The sequence below is a fragment of the Gorilla gorilla genome, chromosome 16, assembly GCF_029281585.2.
Source record: "Gorilla gorilla gorilla isolate KB3781 chromosome 16, NHGRI_mGorGor1-v2.1_pri, whole genome shotgun sequence".
Classification (NCBI taxonomy): Eukaryota; Metazoa; Chordata; class Mammalia; order Primates; family Hominidae; genus Gorilla; species Gorilla gorilla.
In genome coordinates, this window is record NC_073240.2 from 100,587,057 (window position 1) to 100,611,353 (window position 24,297).

At 39.1% G+C, this 24,297-nt stretch overlaps 1 protein-coding gene across 1 annotated transcript in view; it reads left to right on the plus strand.

Annotated features, from left to right (window-relative positions):
• Nucleotides 1-24,297, plus strand: part of LRRC28 (leucine rich repeat containing 28) — a 137,033-nt gene that overhangs the window by 108,802 nt on the left and 3,934 nt on the right. Inside the window, 2 exon segments of the mRNA XM_019011209.3 lie at nt 216-391; nt 1,988-2,147. Coding sequence (XP_018866754.1) covers nt 216-391; nt 1,988-2,147 — 336 coding nt within the window.

Below are 24,297 nucleotides of genomic sequence, written 5' to 3' on the forward strand. Positions count from 1 at the left end.
AGCAATGATTTAGCTGAGTTCCAACTGATGAGTTTAGATTGCTGGGCCAGGTTTTATGAAGGAACCCGGGATAGCATCTGTTCACTTTGAAAAGAATTCTGGCAATTCAGCAGTGTCATAAATTTTCAAATGTATATTTTGATTAACACATTTTATTGGCACCCATGTTCTTTTCCTTATTGCTAATAATACTGTGAATGTGTGTCTTTCTGCAGCTGTGGTGCTCCCATTCAAGTTTCCGAGGTGAAGCTGCTTTCCTTTTCATCAGGGCAGCGAACCGTTTTCCTCCCAGCTGAGGTGAAGGCCATAGGGACAGAGCATGATCATGTCCTCCCTCTGCAGGAATTGGCCATGAGAAGGCTGTATCAGACCTACCACAGCTTGCTGAAAGGTACGTGGGACTTCTGGTTTTCTTATTTTTCTGTCTCATTTAGTGAACCTTGTGCTTTGTGCGCCTGTTTTGGCGTTCATCTTTAAAAAAAAAATTATTGTGGTAAAATACACATAACATGAAAGTAACCATTTTATCCATCTTTAAGTATACAGTTCAGTGGCATTAAGTCCATTCACTTTGTTGTGCAACAGGATTTTTCTAATAAGAAAAATAGTTTTGATATTTTATTAACACTGATCACTTTAGCACCCCCTACAGACACAGAGAAGCATTCTTAAAAACGTGGTTGTCAGTTGCAAAGCACGGTGCTTAAAAGTTCAAGTTTCAAGTAAGGAACTTGGTGTTTGGGAATGTGTATTTGGTTGAAGTAAAAGGCTGGGAGTAGGGGAAATTTGGAAAGATCTTGTCCTTAAAGTTGGATACGTCAATAGAGCAGGTTTTTGCCTTGCCGCCTCCTTGCATCTCAGCAATATGTAGACCTAAAGGAGGTAGAAGTACTGGGAGCCGTTGGCAGTACTGTCACAGCGTGCCAGCTAAAATTTGGAAAGGATTTGGCAGTGCACAGATTTGATAGGTATTGTGGGTGTATGTCTGAAATGCTTTAAGACAGCGCTAGGCAATATTAATATGAAAAATACATTTCAGGTGTTTTTAAAACTGTGAAATGTTTCGTCTTTACTTAAAAAAGAGTCCATACAAAAACATCTCACATTAACCTTCCAGAAATGCCTAGTGCAAAGTTAAGTTGGTTTTAAAAGCTAAACAGAAAATTATAGTTGTTCACCAATCAGTAAATTCCATTTTTCTAAGTGTTATTGGTGAGTCTGGACAGATATAAAAGGTAAAAAGATGATTTGTATTTCCTTCCCAAAGATGAGTTGATAATTTTTAGATTTCACCTCAGCATGACCATGTCTCTTTCTGTTGGATGCTCATCATCAGTAGAAACCCAGTGTAAATGTGTCTTCAAGATTGCCTGGGCCACTGGGATGTTTTGCTTTAAATGTCTGTTTTGTGTAGCTCAGACTAAGCTGGGAAGGAAGCTCCCTGTTTTTATTAATGACAGCTCATGAGAGTAAGACAAGCAAAAGCTTGGTTTCATTATTTTTCATTCTTTTTTTATTTCCTCCTTTTCATTCTCTTCAATAAATATGATTTAGCCTTGGTGGAGGATTGATACTAAATGCCTGATAGATTAGGGAGAACTTAATGAAAGTCAGTTTTAGTCGTCAGTTCCAAAAATTCTCTGACTCTTATTAAAGTTTCAAAATCCTCTTTGGGTGAATTATTCCTTTTTGATCTTTGTTCTTAAAAAATATTTTATCTCACTTATTCCTTGCCTCTACCTCAGGACAGCTTCTGGCTCTTAAAATGAGTGAATTTGTGTTTTCTTTTAGTATCAAAAATATAAAAAAAAATTTCATTTTCAAATGATGTTAGATTTCTATTCAGTGTGTATCAATCAGATAACAGAATTTTCAACATGAAGTACTTTTAAGTAACTGAACTTATTTGGTAACAAATATTTTAAGAAGCCTGGTTTAAGGAAGTCTGATTTTTTACTCGTGTGCGTGATTTTCTTCTGTGTTCCAGATTTGAACTTTCTGTCTCCAATCTCGTTACCCAGAAGTCTCCTAGAGCTGCTGCACTGCCCTCTGGGGCACTGTCATCGGTGTAGTGAGCCTATGTTTACCATCGTCTACCCCAAGCTCTTTCCCTTGAGAGAGACGCCAATGGCAGGGCTGCACCAGTGGTAATCATGCCTAAGTGGGCACCAGGGTTTACACCCAGGCAAGGGGTGGCGGGTGGGGAGGGGAGAGGCTGTGCATGAAAGCATTAAGTCAGCAGTTTTAAAGGGGCATAACATGCTTCCTGAGAAACAGCTAAATGAAACGATGCTCACGTTCAACATCACAAGAAAACTGGACTTGCCTTTATTAATTTTTTGGTCATGTGCTGGACAGTTTTATTGTATATATTATTTAGAGGAGCTCATTCTTTGTGAGAATGTTTTCCTGCTATTTCCCTATTCACAGTAGCCTTTAGGCAATAAGGGATGCAAGAAAAAAAGATGTGTTATATAACAGGATGAGCCCAGCTCTTTTGCTTAGTTGGTGTTGCTAACTGAAAATGTGTGATTGAGTTCTCTGTGTGTGTGTGTTTGTGTGCATGTGCACACACACACATTTCTGTTTTGAATTTCTAACCCTTCCAAATGGCATTCTCATGCCACTCTTTATTTCTTGGCACATTGCCTTGAATTTGCTAAGAATGTTCACTAAGTAAAACCCCAATAGTTCTACTTTAAAAAAAGGATAGTAGTTAAAGATAGGCTCTCAAATGAAAAATTCCCCACTTGCACAACCTTAGTTTATGGGCTTCCTAAATTTAGGAAACTAAATTTAAACTTTTTCTAAGTTTGAATTTTTTAAGTAAAAAAAAGTACTATAGTACCTCATTTGTCACCATCAAATGTATTTCATATGAGTAAATTTTCCACATAACTGAAGCCATTACCCCTCTTTCAATGCCAAAAAGCATTTTGCTTGTAATCATGTTAATAGAAACCTCTCCAAGATTTTCTTTCCCTCTTTCGTTTCTTAATCCATGCAAGATAGGCAATATGAGGCAGTGTTCAGAGCATGGACTTTGCACCCAACAAGTCTGGCCCTTCTGTTGTGAGAACGTGGGCAGGCTGTGGGATTTCTCAAAATGGGGATACAACAGCCTGCGTGGGAGGGCCATGTGAGGCTTGGCAGATGAGAAAGGCACACACCTGGCATGTAAGAGGTATTTAACAAATGGTAGTTCCCATTTACATAGCTCTACTCACGCCATCCCAAAACCGTGTTTATCTTTTTCTTCCTCTGGATAATCCTGTTTTGCTATGTTTCACTTCCTGTTTCAATCTTCTGTATTTTTAATGTTTTCTGCTTACAGGAGCCCTCCTCCAAATCTTTCTAATTTGCTACTTCTAAGGTGATCAGATAACCAGATTTGGTGGAATTGCATTTAAATTAGAATAAAAATAATTGAATTGGGTTCTGACTGTATTACTACATGAATAAAATTAACAAATAAAATATATACGTTTATGAGAATCTTACAGTGGTGAAGTGCACAGGCCCTGATTCCAACTCCACAAGGCCACCTCAGGCAACTTACTATCCCTGAGCTTAGTCTTTTCATCAATAGAATGGGAATAATAATAATATCTATTTAATAGGGTCATTGTGAGAATTAAATGTGATCATCCCTGTGAAGAGCCCAGGATGGTGTCTGGCAAGTAATAAAAAGCAAATGTTAACTATTATTATCTATTTTTGTAGTTTAGAGACTTTTTATTTCTTATTTTTGCTGTGTTTTTAGCAAATGATCTTTATATTAGCAAGATATCATCACAGGAAAATCTTAACTAATTCATTAAACTACAGTTCAAACCCTTATGCATTGTTATTATACAGTTTCCTATAGAAGACATTTCCTTATTGAAAATATGAAAATGTAAACAAAATGATAGGGTCAGGATGCTCAGTAGCCAATCAAATTCTGAATACCTGTTTTTAAAATTAAACTTTTTTAATCATGGCAGTTCATTTACGAAAATAAAGTAGATCCTTCAAATGAAATCACTTTTATGTTTATATGAAATTTGGGGAATTTAGTCAGTACTTGCATTTTCCATTTACTGTTTAATTTCCCTGCTACAACTTAGAAATGTAGTGTGACTAATCTATTGTTTCAGAACATAAATATTATTAATTTCATAAAATGAGTATATCAAGTACATAGGACTAAGGCAGTGTCCTTTTCTTGCATAAAGCCAGGGTGCCTCTGTTTATAGCAGAGATGAAATGCCAAGATACAAACATGGCTTTCTGTGGGAAGTTAATGGTAGGGTCTGAAATTGAGAGTTTGTGGCTTTCATTCAGCCCACCAGGCTGTGCTCCTTCCCATGTTGCCATGGAGATTGTATTAAAAGCATCGGCTTCAGTTTCTACCATAGTCTTAAAAGTACTTCCTTTTGTAATTGAAAACCAAATACTTGAATCTCCAGTAGCTTGTTGCTGAAAATATTTTTTAATATCATAAACTCTAAAAGATCTTTCTAAGTTTTCTAATATATTCAGTTGTTTGCATTGCTTGTCGTAAAATACATTATATCAGCCAATATCTAAATTAATGTGAACATCTGGCATTATTTCAAAAAGGAACATATTGAATATTCTTCTAAAATATCAAATTCAGTGGAAGTGTTAGTTTCAACCTAAATTTAATACAGAGTGAAGTAAAAAGAAATGACAGTATTTTGCATAAACAGTAAATACCCAAACTTTCAAATATTTATAGCAAAGAAGAATAGCTAGTAAATTCATGACTTTTGATCCTGTAGGCATAGCAAATTTTCATTTTCAAAACTTATTGTTCATTTATTAAAATGGAGAACTTCAACATAGAAGATTATTTCTTAATAAAATAATGTGTCTCTTTTCCCAAGCATGTATATGGGTCTTACAAGTTCCATGTTTCCTAGTAGGAAACCAGGCTACCAGAGTTTTTCAGGGGCATTGGGTTAGTTTGCCAGGGATGCTGCAACAAAGTGCTGCAAACTGGGTGAGTTAAACAACAGAAATTTATTGTATCTCAGTTTTGGAGGCTGGAAGTCCAAGATCAAGGTGTCAGCAGGGTTGGTTCCTTCTGAGGCTGTGAGGGAGGGATCTGTTCCAGGCCTCCATGGCTTGTAGATGACCATCTTCTCCCTTCGTCTCTTCACATCATTTTCTCTTTATGAATGTCTGTCTCTGTGCACAAGTTTTCTCTTTTTATAAGGACACCATTCATATTGGATTAGGGCCTACCCTAATGACCTCATCTTACCTAACTATTATATATGCAAGGACATTGTTCCCAAATAAGGTCTCTATATTAGTCAGCACAGGCTGCCATAACAAAATGACAGGGTGGCTTAAACAGCAGAAATTATTTTCCCATAGTTCTGGAGGAAAGAAGTCTGAAATCAAGGGGTCAGCATGGTTGCGTTCTGGTGAGGGCTCTCTTCCTAGCTTGCAGGCAGCCAACTTCTCATCGTCTCCTTACATGGCAGAGAATGTCTCTTCTTATAAGGGCACAAATCCTGTCATGAGGATTCCACCTCATGACCTCATTTAAACCAATTATCTCCCAAAGACCTCCTCTCCAAATGCCCTCACATTGGGGGTTTGGGCTTCAACATATGAATTTAGGAAGGAAACAGTCCAGTCCATAATAGTCACATTATGAGGTGCTAGAGGTTAGGACTAAAACACAGGAATTTTGGGGGCTATACAATTCAACCCATAACAGTCTGCGTTCTGGCCCCACTGAGATAAGAAAAAAAAATGTTTTCTCCTGCTCTTACATAGTCACTCAATACTGAATATAACACTGAATGTTTCACTTCTTGTCACCAAAATGTGTGGGAAGTTCTCCCCACCAGCAACCAGTCAGTTCTCCAGTAGACACTAGCTGGGTGTCCTGTAAGTCCATCAGTTTCTAGACACTATCTTACTGGAGATAGCATTAGATCCCACAGGTTAAGGGCTCAGTCCCACAAGACTGCCTCCACTTAAGATGCTAGTTGCAAGTTGTAGATTGTCACCTGTACTTCTGACCAACCAGCTATAAAATCAGGGTTCCCAATACCTCCTTCTCATGTTCAGTTAATTTGTTAGAGTGGCTCACAGAGCTCATGGAAACACGTAACTGTTTTATCTGTTTTATTCTGCTATGACAGAATAATTGAGATTGGGTAATTTATAAAGAAAAGAGGTTTATTTGGCTCATGCTTTTGGAGCCTGGGAAGTCCAAGATCAAGTGGCCACGTCTGGTGAGGGCCATCTTGCTGCATCATAACATGTCAGAAGGGCAGCAGGCACAAGAGACAAAGAAAATCAGACCAAACTTGTCCTTTTCATCAGGAACCCCCTCCCACGATAACTAACCCACTCCTGTGATAACAGCACTCATGAGGGCAGAGCTCTCATGACCTAATCACCTCTTAAAGGCCTTATCTTCTAATATTGTCATATTGGCAATTAAATGTCAACATAAACTTTGGAGGGGACATTCAAACCATAGCACTTGAGTTTACTGGTTTATTATAAAAGATACAGGTGAACAGCCAGATAGAAGAGACGTATAAAGCAAGGCTTGTGGGAATAAATATGGAATTTTCATGCCTTCCCTGGGCATGCCATCTTCCAGCTATCCCAGAGCTCTCCAAACCCAGTCCTTTGGGCTTTTATGGAGGCTTCATTACATAGACATGATTAATTAAACCATTGATGATTGGTGATTGGCACAACTTTCAGCCCCCCTCCCCTCCCCAAAGGTCAGGGATGGGGCTAAAAGTCCCAACCCTCTAATTGTGTCTTGGTCTTTCTGGTGACCAGCACACATCCTGAAGCTACCCAGGGATTCCCAAGCCACCAGTTGTCTCATTAGCATATGAATGATACTCTAATCACTTAGGAGATTCCAGAGTTTTAGGAGCCATATGTCAGGAAACAGGGTCTAAGACTAAATATATATTTCACAATACCACATCCCCCAAAACTCATGTCCTCACATGCAGAATAAATTCACCCCATCCCATGCCCAGAAAGTCCTAAATCTATTTCAGCATCAACCCTTCAGTTCAAAATCTCATCTTAAATATCTAAGTCAGGTATGGGTCAGGACATAATTCATCCTGGGGCAAAACTCTCCAGCTATGAACCTATGAAACCAGATAACAATTTGTCTGCTTCTAGCATGTAATGGTGGGACAGGAATAGGATAGACATTCCTATTCCACAAGTGAGAATGCTAGAAGGAAAAAAAGGGGTCACAGGTCTCAAGTCTAAAATCTAGAAGGTGAAATTCCATTAGATTTTAAGGCTTAAGAATAATCCTCTTTGGCTCCACACTCTGTTCTCTGGGCCCAGTGGTTTGGCAATCACACCCCCTTAGTCCTGGATGAACCAAAGAGGTTGCCCTGCCCCTGGAATTGAGAAGGTTGCCCTACCCTTGGGCTTTTTCTTCTCTTTAAATATAACATATGTTTGCATCTAGGTAGTTCTTTTGGCCATCCTGCCTAAAATCCCAGAAGTCTGACAGCATTTCTTCATCTCATCCCATTTCTGTCCTGTTCAGTACAAGCTAGCAGTATTTTTGCTGAAATAGTTGATGATCCAGAAGTCACATACCTAATCTGTTTGCAAACCATTGTCCAGCCACACTGTTGGTGTTCTCTTTCATGTTTTACAATATGAATAGGCTGAGAATTTTCCAAATCTTCAAGTTCTGGTTCCTTATGCTTAATAATAATGTGCTCAATTCATCTCTCTCCTCTTGTATTTTACTCACATCTATAAGCAGCAAGAAGAAACCAAGCTGTGCCTTCAACACTTTGCTTAGAAATCTCCTTAGCCAAATATCCAAGTTATCACTTACAAATTCTGCTTTCCATCCAACAGAACACAATTCACTCAAGTCCTTTGCTACTTTATAACAAGGATCACCTTTCTTCCAGTTTCCAATAATACATTCCTCATTTGCAGTCTGAGACCTCACCAGAAGCATCTTTAACATTTTTATTTCTAGCAACATTCTGTTCCTGACAATGTATTTTCTAAGACATTAGAAACTTTATAGCTCCTGCCTTTCTTTTGTGAGCCCTCACTAGATTCTTCTTTATTTCTCCCAATAATCTCTTTTCTATCACACACCTCAAAATTCTTCCAGCCTCTATTCTTTACTCCATGTCAAAGCCACTTCCGCATTTTTAGATATTTGTCACAGCAGCATCCCACTTCCTGATAGCAAAATTTCTCACATTGAAAGAGAGAGAATGACTGATTTTAAGAAATTGGCTCACACAGTTGCAAAGGCTGGCGCGTTCAGAACTGTGGGGCAGACTGGCGGCCTGGACGTTGAGGTAAGAGTTGAAGTTGCAGTGTTGAGTCTGAATTCTGTGGGGCACCAGGCTGGAAACTTAGGCAGGGATTCTTTATTGCAGTCTTAGGGAGAATACCTTCTACTTTGTTGCTCTTAAGGCCTTCAACTAATTGGATGAGGCCCACCCACACTATGGAGGGTAATCTGCTCAACTCAGAGGGTACTGATTTAAATATTAATCATATATTTAAAAAATACCTTTACAGCAACAGCTAGGCTAGTATTTGACCAAACAAATGGGCTCCATAACCTAACCAAGTTGACACATAAAATTAACTAAAAGGTCTTACTTTAATCACCAGGGTATTTTGAGACAGGAACTGTAGGTAGGCCGGTAACCCAATGGTTCTTCCCATATTGCTGGGTTAAGCTTTAGCCATAACGGGCAGTACAGAGTGCATTCAGGCTTTATTGCTGTGTTATCTCTGCTTTTGTGTAATAAGCCGTGGTGTGCAATGGAAGAACCAGTAGTCCTAGGGATAAAGAGATCTAGTTTGGAAGTTGAGCTATATTACTTTTCTTAGTACTGTAAGATAGGTACTATCATTAAGTTGAATCATACAAGTCATATGCATATGGTCCAACCTGTGATATCCCTTTTACAGGGCAAACAGGTACAGGAAGATTGCAAACTGGGCCAAGGTGTCATAGCAGAGCTGGGATTTGAACCCCAATAGTCTGGCTCCAAATCTGTGTTTTAGCCACTGTGCTGTTCAATTAGCTACTAAGTGGACCAGCATATTAGCATAGAGAAATCTCGAAATAAATAAGCTTGTAAATAATGAGTTTAAATATACTTTCAACTCATAAACTCATAAATACAAAATTAAATATTCTCTAACATGAACAAGATACTTTCGAAATATATGTGTATGTGTATGTATGTACATATACACACACGCACACGTGTGTGTGTGTATGGTTTAGGTGTTTGCACTAAAAAGTCCAGAAGGATGGAGCTCCAACTCTTTACTATGAGTATCTTGGGAAGGGGGGAATGTGGAATTATGAGGTAATCAGGTGGAAGGGGAACTTTCATTTTCAACTCTGTATACTTGGGATATAATTTTACAAATCTACAAAACAATATTTGAAAAAAAATTATTTCTAGAGGCATTGAAAAAGTCCTTTGCCTAAAACTGTATACATATTAAAAAAGAAAAGGAAAGATTGTTATGGCAAATTTTTTTGTTCAATTAAAAATGTTATTAAGCAAGTTGCATAAAAGATTGCATAGTGTGATCCAGTCTTTGTCAAGCAATTATAGGTGTGAATATATGTGTATATCTATGTGCACATATATAGTAAATACATGCACATACACACATATTGAAACAATTGTATATATATAGAAAAAGTCTTGGGAAGGACTCATACACCAAAGTAACAGTGGTTTCCTTTGAGTAGTGTTAAATTTTTGTAACAAACTGGTATTGCTTTAGAAATTAAAAATATTTTTAATTATTAAAACATTAGTATGCCAGGTGCCTGTAATCCCAGCTACTGGGAGGCTGAGGCAGAATTGCTTGAACCTGGGAGGCAGAGGTTGCAGTGAGCTGAGATCGCGCCACTGCACTCCAGGCTGGGTGACAGAGCAAGACTCTGTCTCAAAAACAAAAACAAAAACAAAACATTAGTATGCCAATGGCTTCTTGTAAAAAAAAATTTTCAGGTTACTTCCAAGTAACTCAAGACTCATCCTCTTGTTTATTAATTTATCCAGTTGGTTAGCAAACACACTTCGAACATCTACTGCCAGCCGGGTGCTGTGGTAGGTGAGGGCGCCATGGGCTTCAATCAGGCCACTTTCAAGCTCAGATTTGCATAGCTTGGTTCTTTCAGGAATTCTTGGTCTTCTGGGCCGGAGTGATTCTATGAGAGTGCCACATGTCTGAGTGATTGTTGTGCCTTGAGGTGAAGACCTGTTTGTTAGAGGGCCTGCAAAACTGACTTGGTCTTACAGTTTCCTTTTGTCTTTCAGAACAACTAATACTCCCTTCTCCCACTCACTAGTAGTTTATTTTTAAAATAAGCTCTTTTATATAATTCTTATCTGGTTTCCTCACTTATGAAATGTTTCATATTTCCTTACCCTTGCTTTTTGTGGCTATTGCTTCTTTGAAGCCAAGTAATATCAGTCACACCAACATTATTTGCATACTCATTTTGGGGATTTTGTTTTTCCTTTTGGCAGAAGCCTATTCGTTGGCACCCTCTTAAGGTGACTTATGAAATTTCCCACAAGTGAAATAGTCTTCAAAAATTTAAGTAAATTGTTCTTAGCTGTTTCTTCCTCCTTATAACATTCAAAAATTATTTGTTGACCATCTGTCATGGGCTGTGCTCTGCAGTAGGTACTGAAAATTCTGCTTTGACCCCACCACGTAATTCTTTTCTCATACATATCTCATTCCTAATGTCTAGGGCAACGACACAATCAAGAAAGAAGTCTGCTTGACATTTCTGTTTCTGTTTCTGCACACAGAATCTTCCCATGAGAGACAGTCACTACTAACATAAATGCAACGAGCAGATACGTTATTAGATGATTCTTGAGTAAGTTAATATGTACACAAGCTCAGGATTTTAACTTTGTCTTATAAATACTATTTTTTCTTTTGGCTTGACTTCCTGTATGAGTCAAATATATGCTTTGTGTTTTTAATCGGGAAACATATTTGCCGAAAAAATCGCACATTTCTTATGATTTTTGTGGGCTCCAATATGTGCCAACAGCATTGTGATTCGTTCTTTTAAGGAATAGTGGTATTTCTGTATTTCAAAACCAAGCTGAAATGCTCTTTCTTCTGCCTTGCCTGTAAATATGCTCAGAGATTCTAAAGCAACAAATGTCATGTCTGATGTTCTTTGTAGAATTTATCAGCATCTTTTTCTTAACTGTAGAGCTTATTGCTTAGGTCAAAGTGTTTCCCCAGACCTCTGATGTCTCTGGTGCCACAGTTCTGGATTTTAAAGGACTTAACCAACATGAATCCATTCTTAAGGCAGCAGATTTGTTGGTGTACTTGTAATAACTCAGATTATTAATACAACAAGCAGATACAATATGTTATTAGATGAGTCTCCCAAAAGCAAATAAGTACACAGCCTTGGGATTTATTTGTTGCACAAATATGAAACCTCCAGGTTACTCCACCCCCATGAGCTTCATAAGTAGTTAATGATGATCCAAAGGACATTATCCTTTAATGAGTGTAAATCCCGTATCTTCATGGAATTGAATGCTTTTGCTTGGGAGCTGTTTTAGTCCGTTCTTATGCTGCTGTGCAGAAATACCCAAGACTGGGTAATTCATAAAGGAAAGAGGTTTAATTGACTCACAGTTCCACATGGCTGAGGAGGCCTCAGGAAACTTAACAATCATGGCTCGAGGGGAAGCAAACATGTTCTTCACATGGCAGCAGGAGAGAGAATTGCTGAGCAAAGAGGGAAACGACCCTTATAAAACCATCAGATCTCATGAGAACTCACTCACTATCACGCAAACAGGAGCATGGGGGTAACCACCCCCACATGATTTAATCACCTCCCACTGGGTCCTTCCCACGACACGTGGGGATTATGGGAATTACAATTCAAGATGATATTTGGGTGGGGATGCAGCTAAACCATATGAGGAGCTTTATTTTTAAAAACTAAATGGCTGTGGTACGAAATGTATCCCTTGTATGAATGATTTGCATTTAACATAATTATCTTTTGCTCCTTGTGTTAAGTTTCATCAGTGAATCCCCCAAAATGCACTTTTTATGTCTGTGGTTCTTTTCAATTGTGATTTATTCAAATGTATGCATCCTGGTGTAGCATAAAAATTATTGGAACTAAGGTTCTAACCAACTTCATTTTCTTAAAAAAATTATCTTTAAAATTTTTTTCATTTCTAATTTTTGTGGGTACATAGTAGATATATATATTTATGGGGTACTTGAGATGTTTGATACAGGCATGCAATGCATAATAATCACATCATGAAAATCACATTCCCTCAAGCATTTATTCTTTGTGTTACTAACAATGCAATTATACAATTTTAGTTACTTTAAAATGCACAATTACTGACTGTAGTCACCCTATTGTGCTATCAAATACTAGGTCTTATTCATTCTTTCTGATTACTTTTTGTACCCATTAACCATTACCCAATCAACTTTAATTTTTTAAAATTAGAGGTAATGCAAAAGTGTCTAATAACTCAAAATTTACAGAATTTCCTGAGTTAAGAAAAAAATTCAAAAGCGATGCTTGCCTTTTCGCTTTCCTAAAGATGTCATTTGAAAACAAGTCTTCTGTTTTGATAAAGTTAAATTAATCCATTTCAATTTTATAGTAATGCTTTTTGTGTTCTAAGAAATCTTTACCTACCCCCAAGGTCATGAAGCCTATATAAATCTCTGTTAATATAATTGTATTATAATTCTCTGTTCCATTCACTTGATCTGTGTCTATCTCTTAGTCAATAGCAAACTGTCTTAATTACTATAGTTTAGATTATGGTAGGCCTTAATATCAGGTTGAGTGATACTTCCACTTTGCTTTTCCCTTTCAGGATTGTTTTAGCTATTCTAGGCCCTACACTTTTCCACTGATTTTCAGAATAAATTTATCTTTGTCTCCAAAAAGCCTTGTTGAGATTTTCATAAGAATTGCTTTAACTTTATAGATTAATTTGGAAACGGTTGACATATATACTATGTTGAGTTTTCTAATGCATGAACATGATGCGTCTCTCCATTTATTTAGGTCTTTTACTTCTTTCGTCAGCATCTTAAATAATTTTCAGCATATATATCATTAAACGTTTTCCTAAGTTTATATCAAAATATTTCACTTTTTTGTGTGCTTGTAAATGATACTGTGTTTTAGAATTTCAATTTCCATGTGTTCATTGTTAGCATCTGGGAATGTTACTGACTGTCATATTTCGACTGTATATGTTACAGCCTTGCTGAACTGGCATATTAGTTCTAGGAGTATTTTTTGTAGATGCCTTGGGATTTTCTGCATAGAAAATCATGTCATGCTGTCTGCTAAGGAATAGTTTTATTTCTTCCCTTCCAATCTGTATGCCTTTATTTCTTTTTCTTGCCTTATAGCAGTGGTTAGGACTTTGAGTACTATGCTGACTAAGGTTGTGAAAATAGACATCCTTGCCTTGTTCCAATCTTTTTTTTTTTTTTGAGATGGAGTCTCACTCTGTCGCCCAGGCTGGAGTGCAGTGGCACGATCTCGGCTCACTCTGCCTCCTGGGTTCACACCATTCTCCTGCCTCAGCCTCCCAAATAGCTGGGACTGCAGGCGCCCACCACCACGCCCGGCTAAATTTTTTTTTTTTTTAGTAGAGACAGGGTTTTACTGTATTAGCCAAGATGATCTCGATCTCCTGACCTCGTGATCTGCTCGCCTCAGCCTCCCAAAGTGCTGGGATTACAGGCATGAGCCACCGCACCCAGCTGCCTTGTTCCCAATCTTAAAGGGAAAACACTCAGTGTTTCACTGTTAAGTATAATGTGTTAACTATAATAACACATATAATGTGTTAAGTATAATATAATTTTAATCTGTTAAGTATAATGTGTTAACCCTACTGATAAGCAGGGGTTTTTGGTATGTTCTCTTTATTAAATTAAGAAAGATTTCCTCTCTATGTAGTTTGCTGAGAGTTTTAATCAAGAAAAAGTGTTCTATTTTGTTAAATGCTGCTTCTGAGTCCGTTGATATGATCATATGGTTTTTCTTTTGCCTGTTGATATGGTGGGTGATACTGATTATCAAATATTGAACTAGCCTCACACGCCTGGAATAACTCCCACTTGATCATGATATGTAATTCTTTTTGTACATTTCTTTAATTTGTTAATACTTTGTTGAAGATTTTAAAATCTTTGTTCATGAAAGATACTGGTCTGTAATTTTCTGTTTTTGTATTATCCTTCTCTGGTTCTGGAGTCAGGATAATACTGGCCTTATTAAATGAGTTAGGAAGTGTTCCTCTTCTTCTGCTTTTTCCTGAAGAAATTGTGTAAAACTTTTCAAAAATTTATTTTTTTACTCTTTGTTAGAATTCTCCAGTGAAACCATCTGGGCAGGGAAGTTTGTTTTCTTTTTTAAATTATAAATTCAATTTATTTAATGGTTGTAGGACTATTCAGGTTGTCTATTTCATCTCAGTTGAGTTTTGGTAGTTTGTAGTTTTCTAAACACTGGTCTGTTTCTTCTAAGTTGTCAGATTTATTAGTATAAAGTTGTCCCTGGTATTCCTATACATCTTTTTAATGGCTGTAGGATCTGTGGTGATATCACCTGCTTCATTTTTAATATTAATTCTTGTGTTCTCTCTTTTTGTCAGTCTTGGTCAAGATTTATCAGTTTTATTGTTATTCATAATCCTAGTGATTGATTTCATTGGTTTCTCCTCTTTATTATTTACTATTCTTCTGCTTGCTTTGGGCTTATTTTGTCCTTTTTTTAGGTTTTTAAAAGCTAAAAGAGGACATTTATAGCACTAAGTACTTACACTAGAAAAGAGGAAAAGTCTCAAATCAATAATCTAGACTTCTTTGTAATGTAAGCATTTAGTACTATAAATTTCCCTCAGCACTACTGTCTCTAGCTTTGTACCAAAATCTTTGATTTTTGAATCGTATTTTCATCTTCATTCAGTTTGTGTATGTTTTAAGTTCCTTTGACATTTCCTTTTTGACCTATGGAAGTGTGGTCATTTGATCCATGGGTCAAAGAACTGTGGAGTTTAATTTCTATGTGTTTGAAGATTTTCCTCTTGTCTTTTTGTTATTGGTTTCTAGTTTGATTCTATTGTAGTCAAAGAACATACTCTATGATTTTTCCTTGCTTTAAACTTAAATTGTTCTTCATTCTGTAGTTTCCTGGTAGAAATAAGAGTTATTGATTTTAGACCTTTCTTTTCTAGTATGTGTGTTTAGTACTGTAAGTTTTCCTTTAAGTACTACTTTGGCTGCATCCTATTACTTTTTGATGACTAGTATTTTATTTTCATTTAGTTGAAAAAAAATTTTTTATACTGTAAGTTCTAGGGTACATGTGCACAACGTGCAGGTTTGTTACATATGTATACATGTGCCATGTTGGTGTGCTGCACTCATTAACTCATTATTTACATTAGGTATATACCTAATGTACTCCTAATGCTATCCCTCCCCCCTCCCCCCACCCCACAACAGGCCCTGGTGTGTGATGTTCCCCTTCCTGTGTCCATGTGTTCTCATTGTTCAATTCCCACCTATGAGTGAGGACGTGTGGTCTTTGGTTTTCTGTCCTTGTGATAATTTGCTGAGAATGATGGTTTCCAGCTTCATCCATGGCCCTACAAAGGACATGAACTCATCCTTTTTTATGGCTGCAGAGTATTCCATGGTGTATATGTGCCACATTTTCTTAATCCAGTCTATGATTGATGGACATTTGGGTTGGTTCCAAGTCTTTGCTATTGTGAATAGTGCCACAATAAACATACGTGTCCGTGTATCTTTATAACAGCATGTTTTGTAATCCTTTGGGTATATACCCAGTAATGGGATGGCTGGGTCAAATGGTATTTCTAGTTCTAGATCCTTGAGGAATTGCCACACTGACTTCCACAATGGTTGAACTAGTTTACAGTCCCACCAACAGTGTAAAAAGTATTCCTATTTCTCCACATCCTCTCCAGCACCTGTTGTTTCCTGACTTTTTAATGATCGCCATTCTAACTGGTGTGAGATGGTATCTCATCGTGGTTGTGACTTGCATTTCTCTGATGGCCAGTGATGATGAGCATTTTTTCATGTGTTTTTTGGCTGCATAAATGTCTTCTTTTGAGAAGTGTCTGTTCATATCCTTTGCCCACTTTTTGATGGGGCTGTTTTTTCCTTGTAAATTTGTTTGAGTTCTTTGTAGATTCTGGATATTAGCCCTTTGCCAGATGAGTAGATTGCAAAAATTTTCTCCCATTCTATAGGTTGCCTGTTCACTCTGATGGTAGTTTCTTTTGCTGTGCAGAAGCTCTTTGGTTTAAATAGATCTCATTTGTCAATTTTGGCTTTTGTTGCCATTGCTTTTGGTGTTTTAGACATGAAGTCCTTGCCCATGCCTGTGTCCTGAATGGTATTGCCTAGGTTTTCTTCTAGGGTTTTTATGGTTTTAGGTCTAATGTTTAAGTCTTTAATCCATCTTGAATTAATTTTTGCATAAGGTGTAAGGAAGGGATCCAGTTTCAGCTTTCTACATATGGCTAGCCAGTTTTCCCAGCACCATTTATTAAATAGGGAATGCTTTCCCCATTTCTTGTTTTTCTCAGGTTTGTCAAAGATCAGATGGCTGTAGATGTGTGGTATTATTTCTGAGGGCTCTGTTCTGTTCCATTGCTCTATAGCTCTGTTTTGGTACCAGTACCATGCTGTTTTGGTTACTATATCCTTGTATTATAGTTTGAAGTCAGGTAGCGTGATGCCTCCAGCTTTGTTCTTTTGGCTTAGGATTGTCTTGGCAATGCAGGCCCTTTTTTGGTTCCATATGAACATTAAAGTAGTTTTTTTTCCAATTCTGTGAAGAAAGTCATTGGTAGCTTGATGGGGATGGCATTGAATCTATAAATTACCTTGGGCAGTATGGCCATTTTCACGATATTGATTCTTCCTATCCATGAACATGGAATGTTCTTCCATTTGTTTGTGTCCTCTTTTATTTCGTTGAGCAGTGGTTTGTAGTTGTCCTTGAAGAGGTCTTTCACATCCCTTGTAAGTTGGATTCCTAGGTATTTTATTCTCTTTGAAGCAGTTGTGAATGGGAGTTCACTCATGATTTGGCTCTCTGTCTGCTATTGGTGTATAAGAATGCTTGTGATTTTTGCACATTGATTTTGTATCCTGAGACTTTGCTGAAGTTGCTTATCAGCTTAAGGAGATTTTGGGCTGAGACGATGGGATTTTCTAAATATACAATCATGTCATCTGCAAACAGGGACAATTTGACTTCCTCTTTTCCTAATTCAGTAGCCTTTATTTCTTTCTCCTGCCTGATTGCCCTGGCCAGAACTTCCAACACTGTGTTGAATAGGAGTGGCGAGAGAGTGCATCCCTGTCTTGTGCCAGTTTTCAAAGGGAATGCTTCCAGTTTTTGCCCATTCAGTATGATACTGGCTGTGGGTTTGTCATAAATAGCTCTTATTATTTTGAGATACATCCCATCAATACCTAATTTATTGAGAGTTTTTAGCATGAAGGGCTGTTGAATTTTGTTGAAGGCCTTTTCTGCATCTATTGAGATAATCATGTGATTTTTGTCTTTGGTTCTGTTTATATGATGGATTACATTTATTGATTTGCATATGTTGAACCAGCCTTGCATCCCAGGGATGAAGCCCACTTGATCATTGTGGATAAGCTTCTTGATGTGCTGCTGGATTTGGTTTGCCAGTATTTTATTGAGGATTTTTGCCTCAATGTTCTTCAGGGATATTGGTCTAAAATTCTCTTTTTTTGTTGTGTCTCACCAGGCTTTGGTATCAGGATGATGCTGGCCTCATAAAATGAGTTAGGGAGGATTCCCTTTTTCTATTGATTGGAATAGTTTCAGAACGAATGGTACTAGCTCCTCCTTGTACCTCTGGTAGAATTCAGCTGTGAATTTGTCTGGTCCTGGACTTTTTTTGGTTGGTAGGCTATTAATTATTGCCTCAATTTCAGAGCCTGTTATTGGTATACTCTGGGATTCAACTTCTTCCTGGTTTAGTCTTGGGAGGGTGTATGTGTCCAGGAATTTATTCATTTCTTCTAGATTTTCTAGTTTATTTGCGTAGAGGTGTTAATTATAGTGTTCTCTGATGGTAGTTTGTATTTCTGTGGGATCGCTGGTGATATCCCCTTTATCATTTTTTATTGCGTCTATTTGATTCTTCTCCCTTTTCTTCTTTATTAGTCTTGCTAGCAGTCTATCAATTTTGTTGATCTTTTCAAAAAACCAGCTCCTGGATTGATTGATATTTTGAAGGGTTTTTTGTGTCTCTATCTCCTTCAGTTCTGCTCTGATCTTAGCTATTTCTTGCCTTCTGCTAGCTTTTGAATGTGTTTTCTCTTGCTTCTCTAATTCTTTTAATTGTGATGTTAGGGTGTCAATTTTAGACCTTTCCTGTTTTCTCTTGTGGGCATTTAGTGCTATAAATTTCCCTCTACACACTGCTTTAAATGTGTCCCAGAGATTCTGGTATGTTGTGTCTTTGTTCCCATTGGTTTCAAACAACATCTTTATTTCTGCCTTCATTTCGTTATGTACCCAGTAGTCATTCAGGAGCAGGTTGTTCAGTTTCCGCGTAGTTGAGGAGTTTTGAGTGAGTTTCTTAATCCTGAGTTCTAGTTTGATTGCACTGTGGTCTGAGAGACAGTTTGTTATAATTTCTGTTCTTTTACATTTGCTGAGGAATGCTTTACTTCCAACTATGTGGTCAATTTTTGAATAAGTGTGATGTGGTGCTGAGAAGAATGTGTAGTTGATTTGGGGTGGAGAGTTCTGTAGATGTCTATTAGATCCACTTGGTGCAGAGCTGAGTTCAATTCCTGGATATCCTTGTTAACTTTCTGTCTCGTTGATCTGTCTAATGTTGACAGTGGGGTGTTAAAGTCTCCCATTATTATTGTGTGGGAGTCTAAGACTCTTTCTAAGTCTCTAAGTACTTGCTTTATGAATCTGGGTGCTCCTGTTCTGGGTGCATATATATTTAGGATAGTTAGCTCTTCTTGTTGAATTGATCCCTTTACCATTATGTAATGGCCTTCTTTGTCTCTTTTGATCTTCGTTGGTTTAAAGTCTGTTTTGTCAGAGACTAGGATTGCAACCCCTGCCTTTTTTTGTTTTCCGTTTGCTTGGTAGATCTTCCTTCATCCCTTTATTTTGAGCCTATGTGTGTCTCTGCACGTGAGATGGGTCTCCTGAATAAAGCACACTGATGGGTCTTGACTCTTTATCCAATTTGCCAGTCTGTGTCTTTTAATTGGAGCATTTAGCCCGTTTACATTTAAGGTTAATATTGTTATGTGTGAATTTGATCCTGTCATTATGATGTTAACTGGTTATTTTGCTTGTTAGTTGATGCAGTTTCTTCCTAGCATCTATGGTCTTTACAATTTGCCATGTTTTTGCAGTGGCTGGTACCAGTTGTTCCTCTCCATGTTTAGTGCTTCCTTCAGGAGCTCTTGTAGGGCAGGCCTGGTGGTGACAAAATCTCTCAGCATTTGCTTGTCTGTAAAGGATTTTATTTCTCCTTCACTTATGAAGCTTAATTTGGCTGGATATGAAATTCTGGGTTGAAAATTCTTTTCTTTAAGAATTTTGAATGTTGGTCCCCACTCTCTTCTGGCTTGTAGAGTTTCTGCTGAGAGATCCGCTGTTCGTCTGATGGGCTTTCCTTTGTGGGTAACCCGACCTTTCTGTCTGGCTGCCCTTAACATTTTTCCCTTCATTTCAACTTTGGTGAATCTGACAATTATGTATCTTGGAGTTGCTCTTCTCGAGGAGTATCTTTGTGGGGTTCTCTGTATTTCCTGAATTTGAATGTTGGCCTGCCTTGCTAGGTTGGGGAATTTCTCCTGGATAATATCCTGCAGAGTGTTTTTCAACTTGGTTCCATTCTCCCCATCACTTTCAAGTATACCAGTCAGACGTAGATTTGGTCTTTTCACATAGTCCCATATTTCTTGGAGGCTTTGTTCGTTTCTTTTTACTCCTTTTTCTCTAAACTTCTCACTTCATTTCATTCATTTGATCTTCAATCACTGATCAAATCGGCTTTCTTCCAGTTGATCAAATCAGCTACTGAAGCTTGCGCATTTGTGCATTCGTCACATAGTTCTCGTGCCATGTTTTTCAGCTCCATCAGGTCATTTAAGGACTTCTCTATATTGGTTATTCTAGTTAGCCATTCGTCTAATCATTTTTCAAGGTTTTTAGCTTCTTTGCGATGGGTTCGAACTTCCTCCTTTAGCTTGGAGAAGTTTGATCTTCTGAAGCCTTCTTCTCTCAACTCGTCAAAGTCATTCTCCATCCAGCTTTGTTCCGTTGCTGGCAAGGAGCTGTGTTCCTTTGGAGGGGGAGAGGTGCTCTGATTTTTAGAGTTTTCAGCTTTTCTGCTCTGTTTTTTCCCCATCTTTGTGGTTTTATCTACCTTTGGTCTTTGATGATGGTGACTTACAGATGGGGTTTTGGTGTGGATGTCCTTTCTGTTTGTTAGTTTTCTTCTAACAGTCAGGACCCTTAGCTGCCGGTCTGTTGGAGTTTGCTGGAGGTCCACTGCAGACCCTGTTTGCCTGGGTATCAGCAGCAGAGGGTGCAGAACAGCGAATATTGCTGAACAGCAAATGTTGCTGCCTGATTGTTCCTCTGGAAGCTTCATCTCAGAGGGGTACCCAGCTGTGTGAGGTGTCAGTCTTCCCCTACTGGAGGGTGCCTCCCAGTTAGGCTACTCAGGGGTCAGGGACCCACTTGAGGGGGCAGTCTGTCCGTTCTCAGATCTCAAACTCCGTGCTGGGAGAACCACTACTCACTTCAAAGCTGTCAGACAGGGACATTTAAGTCTGCAGAGGTTTCTGCTGCCTTTTGTTTGGCTGTGCCCTGCCCCAAGAGGTGGAGTCTACAGAGGCAGGCAGGCCTCCTTGAGCTGCGGTGGGCTCCACCCAGTTCGAGCTTCCTGGCTGCTTCGTTTACCTACTCAAGCCTCAGCAATGGTGGGCGCCCCTCCCCCAGCCTCACTGCCACCTTGCGGATCGATCTCAGACTGCTGTGCTAGCAATGAGCGAGGCTCCATGGGCGTGGGACCCTCCCAGCCAGGCACGGGATATAATCTTCTGGTGTGCCGTTTGCTCAGTTGGAAATGCAGAAATCACCCATCTTCTGCATCTCTCACGCTGGGAGCTGTAGACTGGAGCTGTTCCTATTCGGCCATCTTGGAACCGCCGAAAATTTGTTTTATTTCTCTTCAGATTTCTTCTTTCACCTAGATATTTAGAATTAAGTTGTTTAATTTCGAAATATTTAGGAATTTTCCAGCTATCTTTTATTGATTTCTAGTTTAATTCCATTGTAGTTTGAGAACATAATTTGTCTGATATCTTTTAAATTTTTTAAGGTGTGGTTTTATGCCCAGATTTTGTAAACATTCTCATTTAAGTGTTCCTACCAGTTTATGGCTCTAGCAGCTCTGTCCAGGTGGGCAAATCTCAGCTGTGACTTGGTATATGGTCCATGAGCATTTGAAAAAACAACGTAGATTCTGCTGCTGTTGGATAGTGTTCTGTATATGTCAGATTTTTAATTTATTGTGTTATTCAGTTTTTCTATACTTACACTAATTTTCTATCTAGTATATCAGTTGCCGAGAGTAAGGTATTGAAGTCCCCAATTCTATTTTTAGATTTATCTATTTCTCCTTTCATCTCTCTTATTTCTTAACAGCTTTATTAAGATAATTCACATATCATACAATTTCACCCATTTAAATTATACAACTCAGTGTTTCTTAGTACATTCAGCGATATGCGCAACCCTCACCCTAATCCATTTCAGAACATTTTCTCACCCATACGGAAACCCTGAACATTTAGCTCTTGCCCCTGTCCCTCTGTCCCCATCATACCTAGCCCTAGGCTTATCTACTTTCTGTCTCTGTAGATTTTCCTGTCCCTGGCCTTTGGCTTGGGGGCATGGGCTTTACTTGGAGCCAACTGCATCTGTGCCTGTTACTGATTCTGGATTGGAGGCTTCTACAGCATCCTATTTAAGATATAGAGGGCAATAAGGTACCCAGGGAACGTGCCAGCACTGCGTTGTTCCTCAAGTCCCACTGTCCCTAGGCTGTCTGCCTTGGTTCTCCCTTTCAGAGCTTGCCTGTGCTTATTTGTTGTATTTTGTCCAGAGTGTTTCAGGTGGAGGGGGGAGGACCTGGGAAGAATGGGGCCTACCCCATCTTGGCAGAACCAGAAGTTCCACCTAAATATATTTTCCCCCAAAATCCAGAGGGATCCACCAAGTGTGTGTCTGTTTCTCTGTAGTGGGCAGTTCTGGATACAACTCTTCTTTTCCATTTGAAACTGCACTGATGTAGTAGGCATGTGAACTCTTGCAGGATTTTTCTCTCTCACCTCTGATAATCATGTATCTATTAAGGCATCAAGGGTGCTTGCTACTTCCAGTTTGTATTCCCCCTTGCAAATACATTTAGCCTTAGGGAAGAAAAAGACTTCTTGGCCCTCCTGGAGATTTTCAGGAGGTGGCTGAGCAGGGTCCGCCACCCTGGGTCCTCTCTGCATTCCCATTTATCCTCCCTCTATAATCTGCAAGGGGAGTCTAGCATCGCTGTCTCATTAGCTGTTGGCCTGCAATGAGTCAAGGCTTCTGTTAACCATTCCCAGGTGCTTAATGTATCATATTCTGAGGTATAGGTGAAGTACCCCTGTTGGCCTGATCCAATCTTACATTCATTCTTGCTGGCCAATGTACTTAGAATCCGTTTCCATGTGTGCCCTCCAGGTTCCTGCTAATATAATTTGACAAGATCCTGCAACTCCATCAGCGTGTACGTGATTTCCTCCAGGAGTAGACCTTTCAATGATCTCTGGATCATGCTAGGATTTTACCCTTTTTGGCCCTAGAGGCGATGAGTATTGATGGTGGTGGGTCCTGAAAAGTTTTTAGGTAACCACCCCAGGGGAAGTCATTGAAACATTTTTACCCAAGGGAATGCTAGTTTTCGTAGAAGGTGGAAAGGTCTGTTTCTGATATGAAGAAATGTTTAGAGATGCTAGGGAGTCAAGGCTCTTAGATTTGTGCCTGTCTAGAGGCTCCCATATCAAGTCTCAAGTTCCCATTCTTTCTCAACAGCACCTTTTACCTTAGCATAAGAGACTTAGCATAAATATATCTTTATCTGGCATGTGATCCTGAAACCTCTACATTTAGCCTCAGCCATGTCCCTTGCAGCTTCATAAAATAAGGATTCACTTAAGGCCACCATAAAAACTTTCTGATTCTCTGCTCGTGCCTTGAGTTGAGATCTCAAGGCACTAAGCTTATCGTTTTCTTTTCGGAATCTCTTCAGCACAGTCAAAAGAAGCCATCTCACCCCACAAACTTGGAATCACCGTGATGCCATAGCAGTCAAGTGCCACAGCCACTTGCTTTCCCAATGCCTTGCCCTCCTGTTACCTTCTGTTCCAGTGATATTTGAGAAACCATGATGCCACCACATGCTACAGATTAGCAGGGTCCCACTTCTCTCTAGTAAGAAAGCCATTCGTGTACTCGCCAGCCCAACCATAGAATCTCACTTGGATGAGCTGCTTCGTTGGGCCACTTCTCATAACACATACTGTATTCATCAGGGCTGGAAAACAAAATGCACATTTGGCTGAGACTTTGAAGAGAAATTAATGAAGAAGGACAATTGGCTGAAGTTTGGGCAGGGTGCAGAGCACCCAGAAGGATATTGAGGCACGCAGGGACTCACAGCAGTAGGAAGCCCTTACCATGCTTAATCCTTGGGACTGAAGGGCAAAGGGAGCTCTCTCTGGAGCCTGGCGAGAACCAGAGGTGGCAAAGGGGGCCTGCCTGATAGGAGCTCCAGTCCCAGAGGTAGAGAGGGAGTGGGGTGGAAATACTCAACCTTCCTTCTTCCCGCCCTTCAGCCCCCTGCTGGTGCCTCCTGCTGGTGCCTCTCGCTGGCCTAACCAGAAGCTAGAGTTGAGGCAGCTTTGCTGGTAAAGTCTACAGAGGTCCCCTTCCTGGGCCACAGGGAAAGGCGGACTGTGTTGGGGGTGAGGAAATAGAAAACAATCAGCACAGGGGGTCTTGTGGAAACAACAAGAGACTCTTCTCCCTCTACCAGAGGATAGCACTTCTGGCAG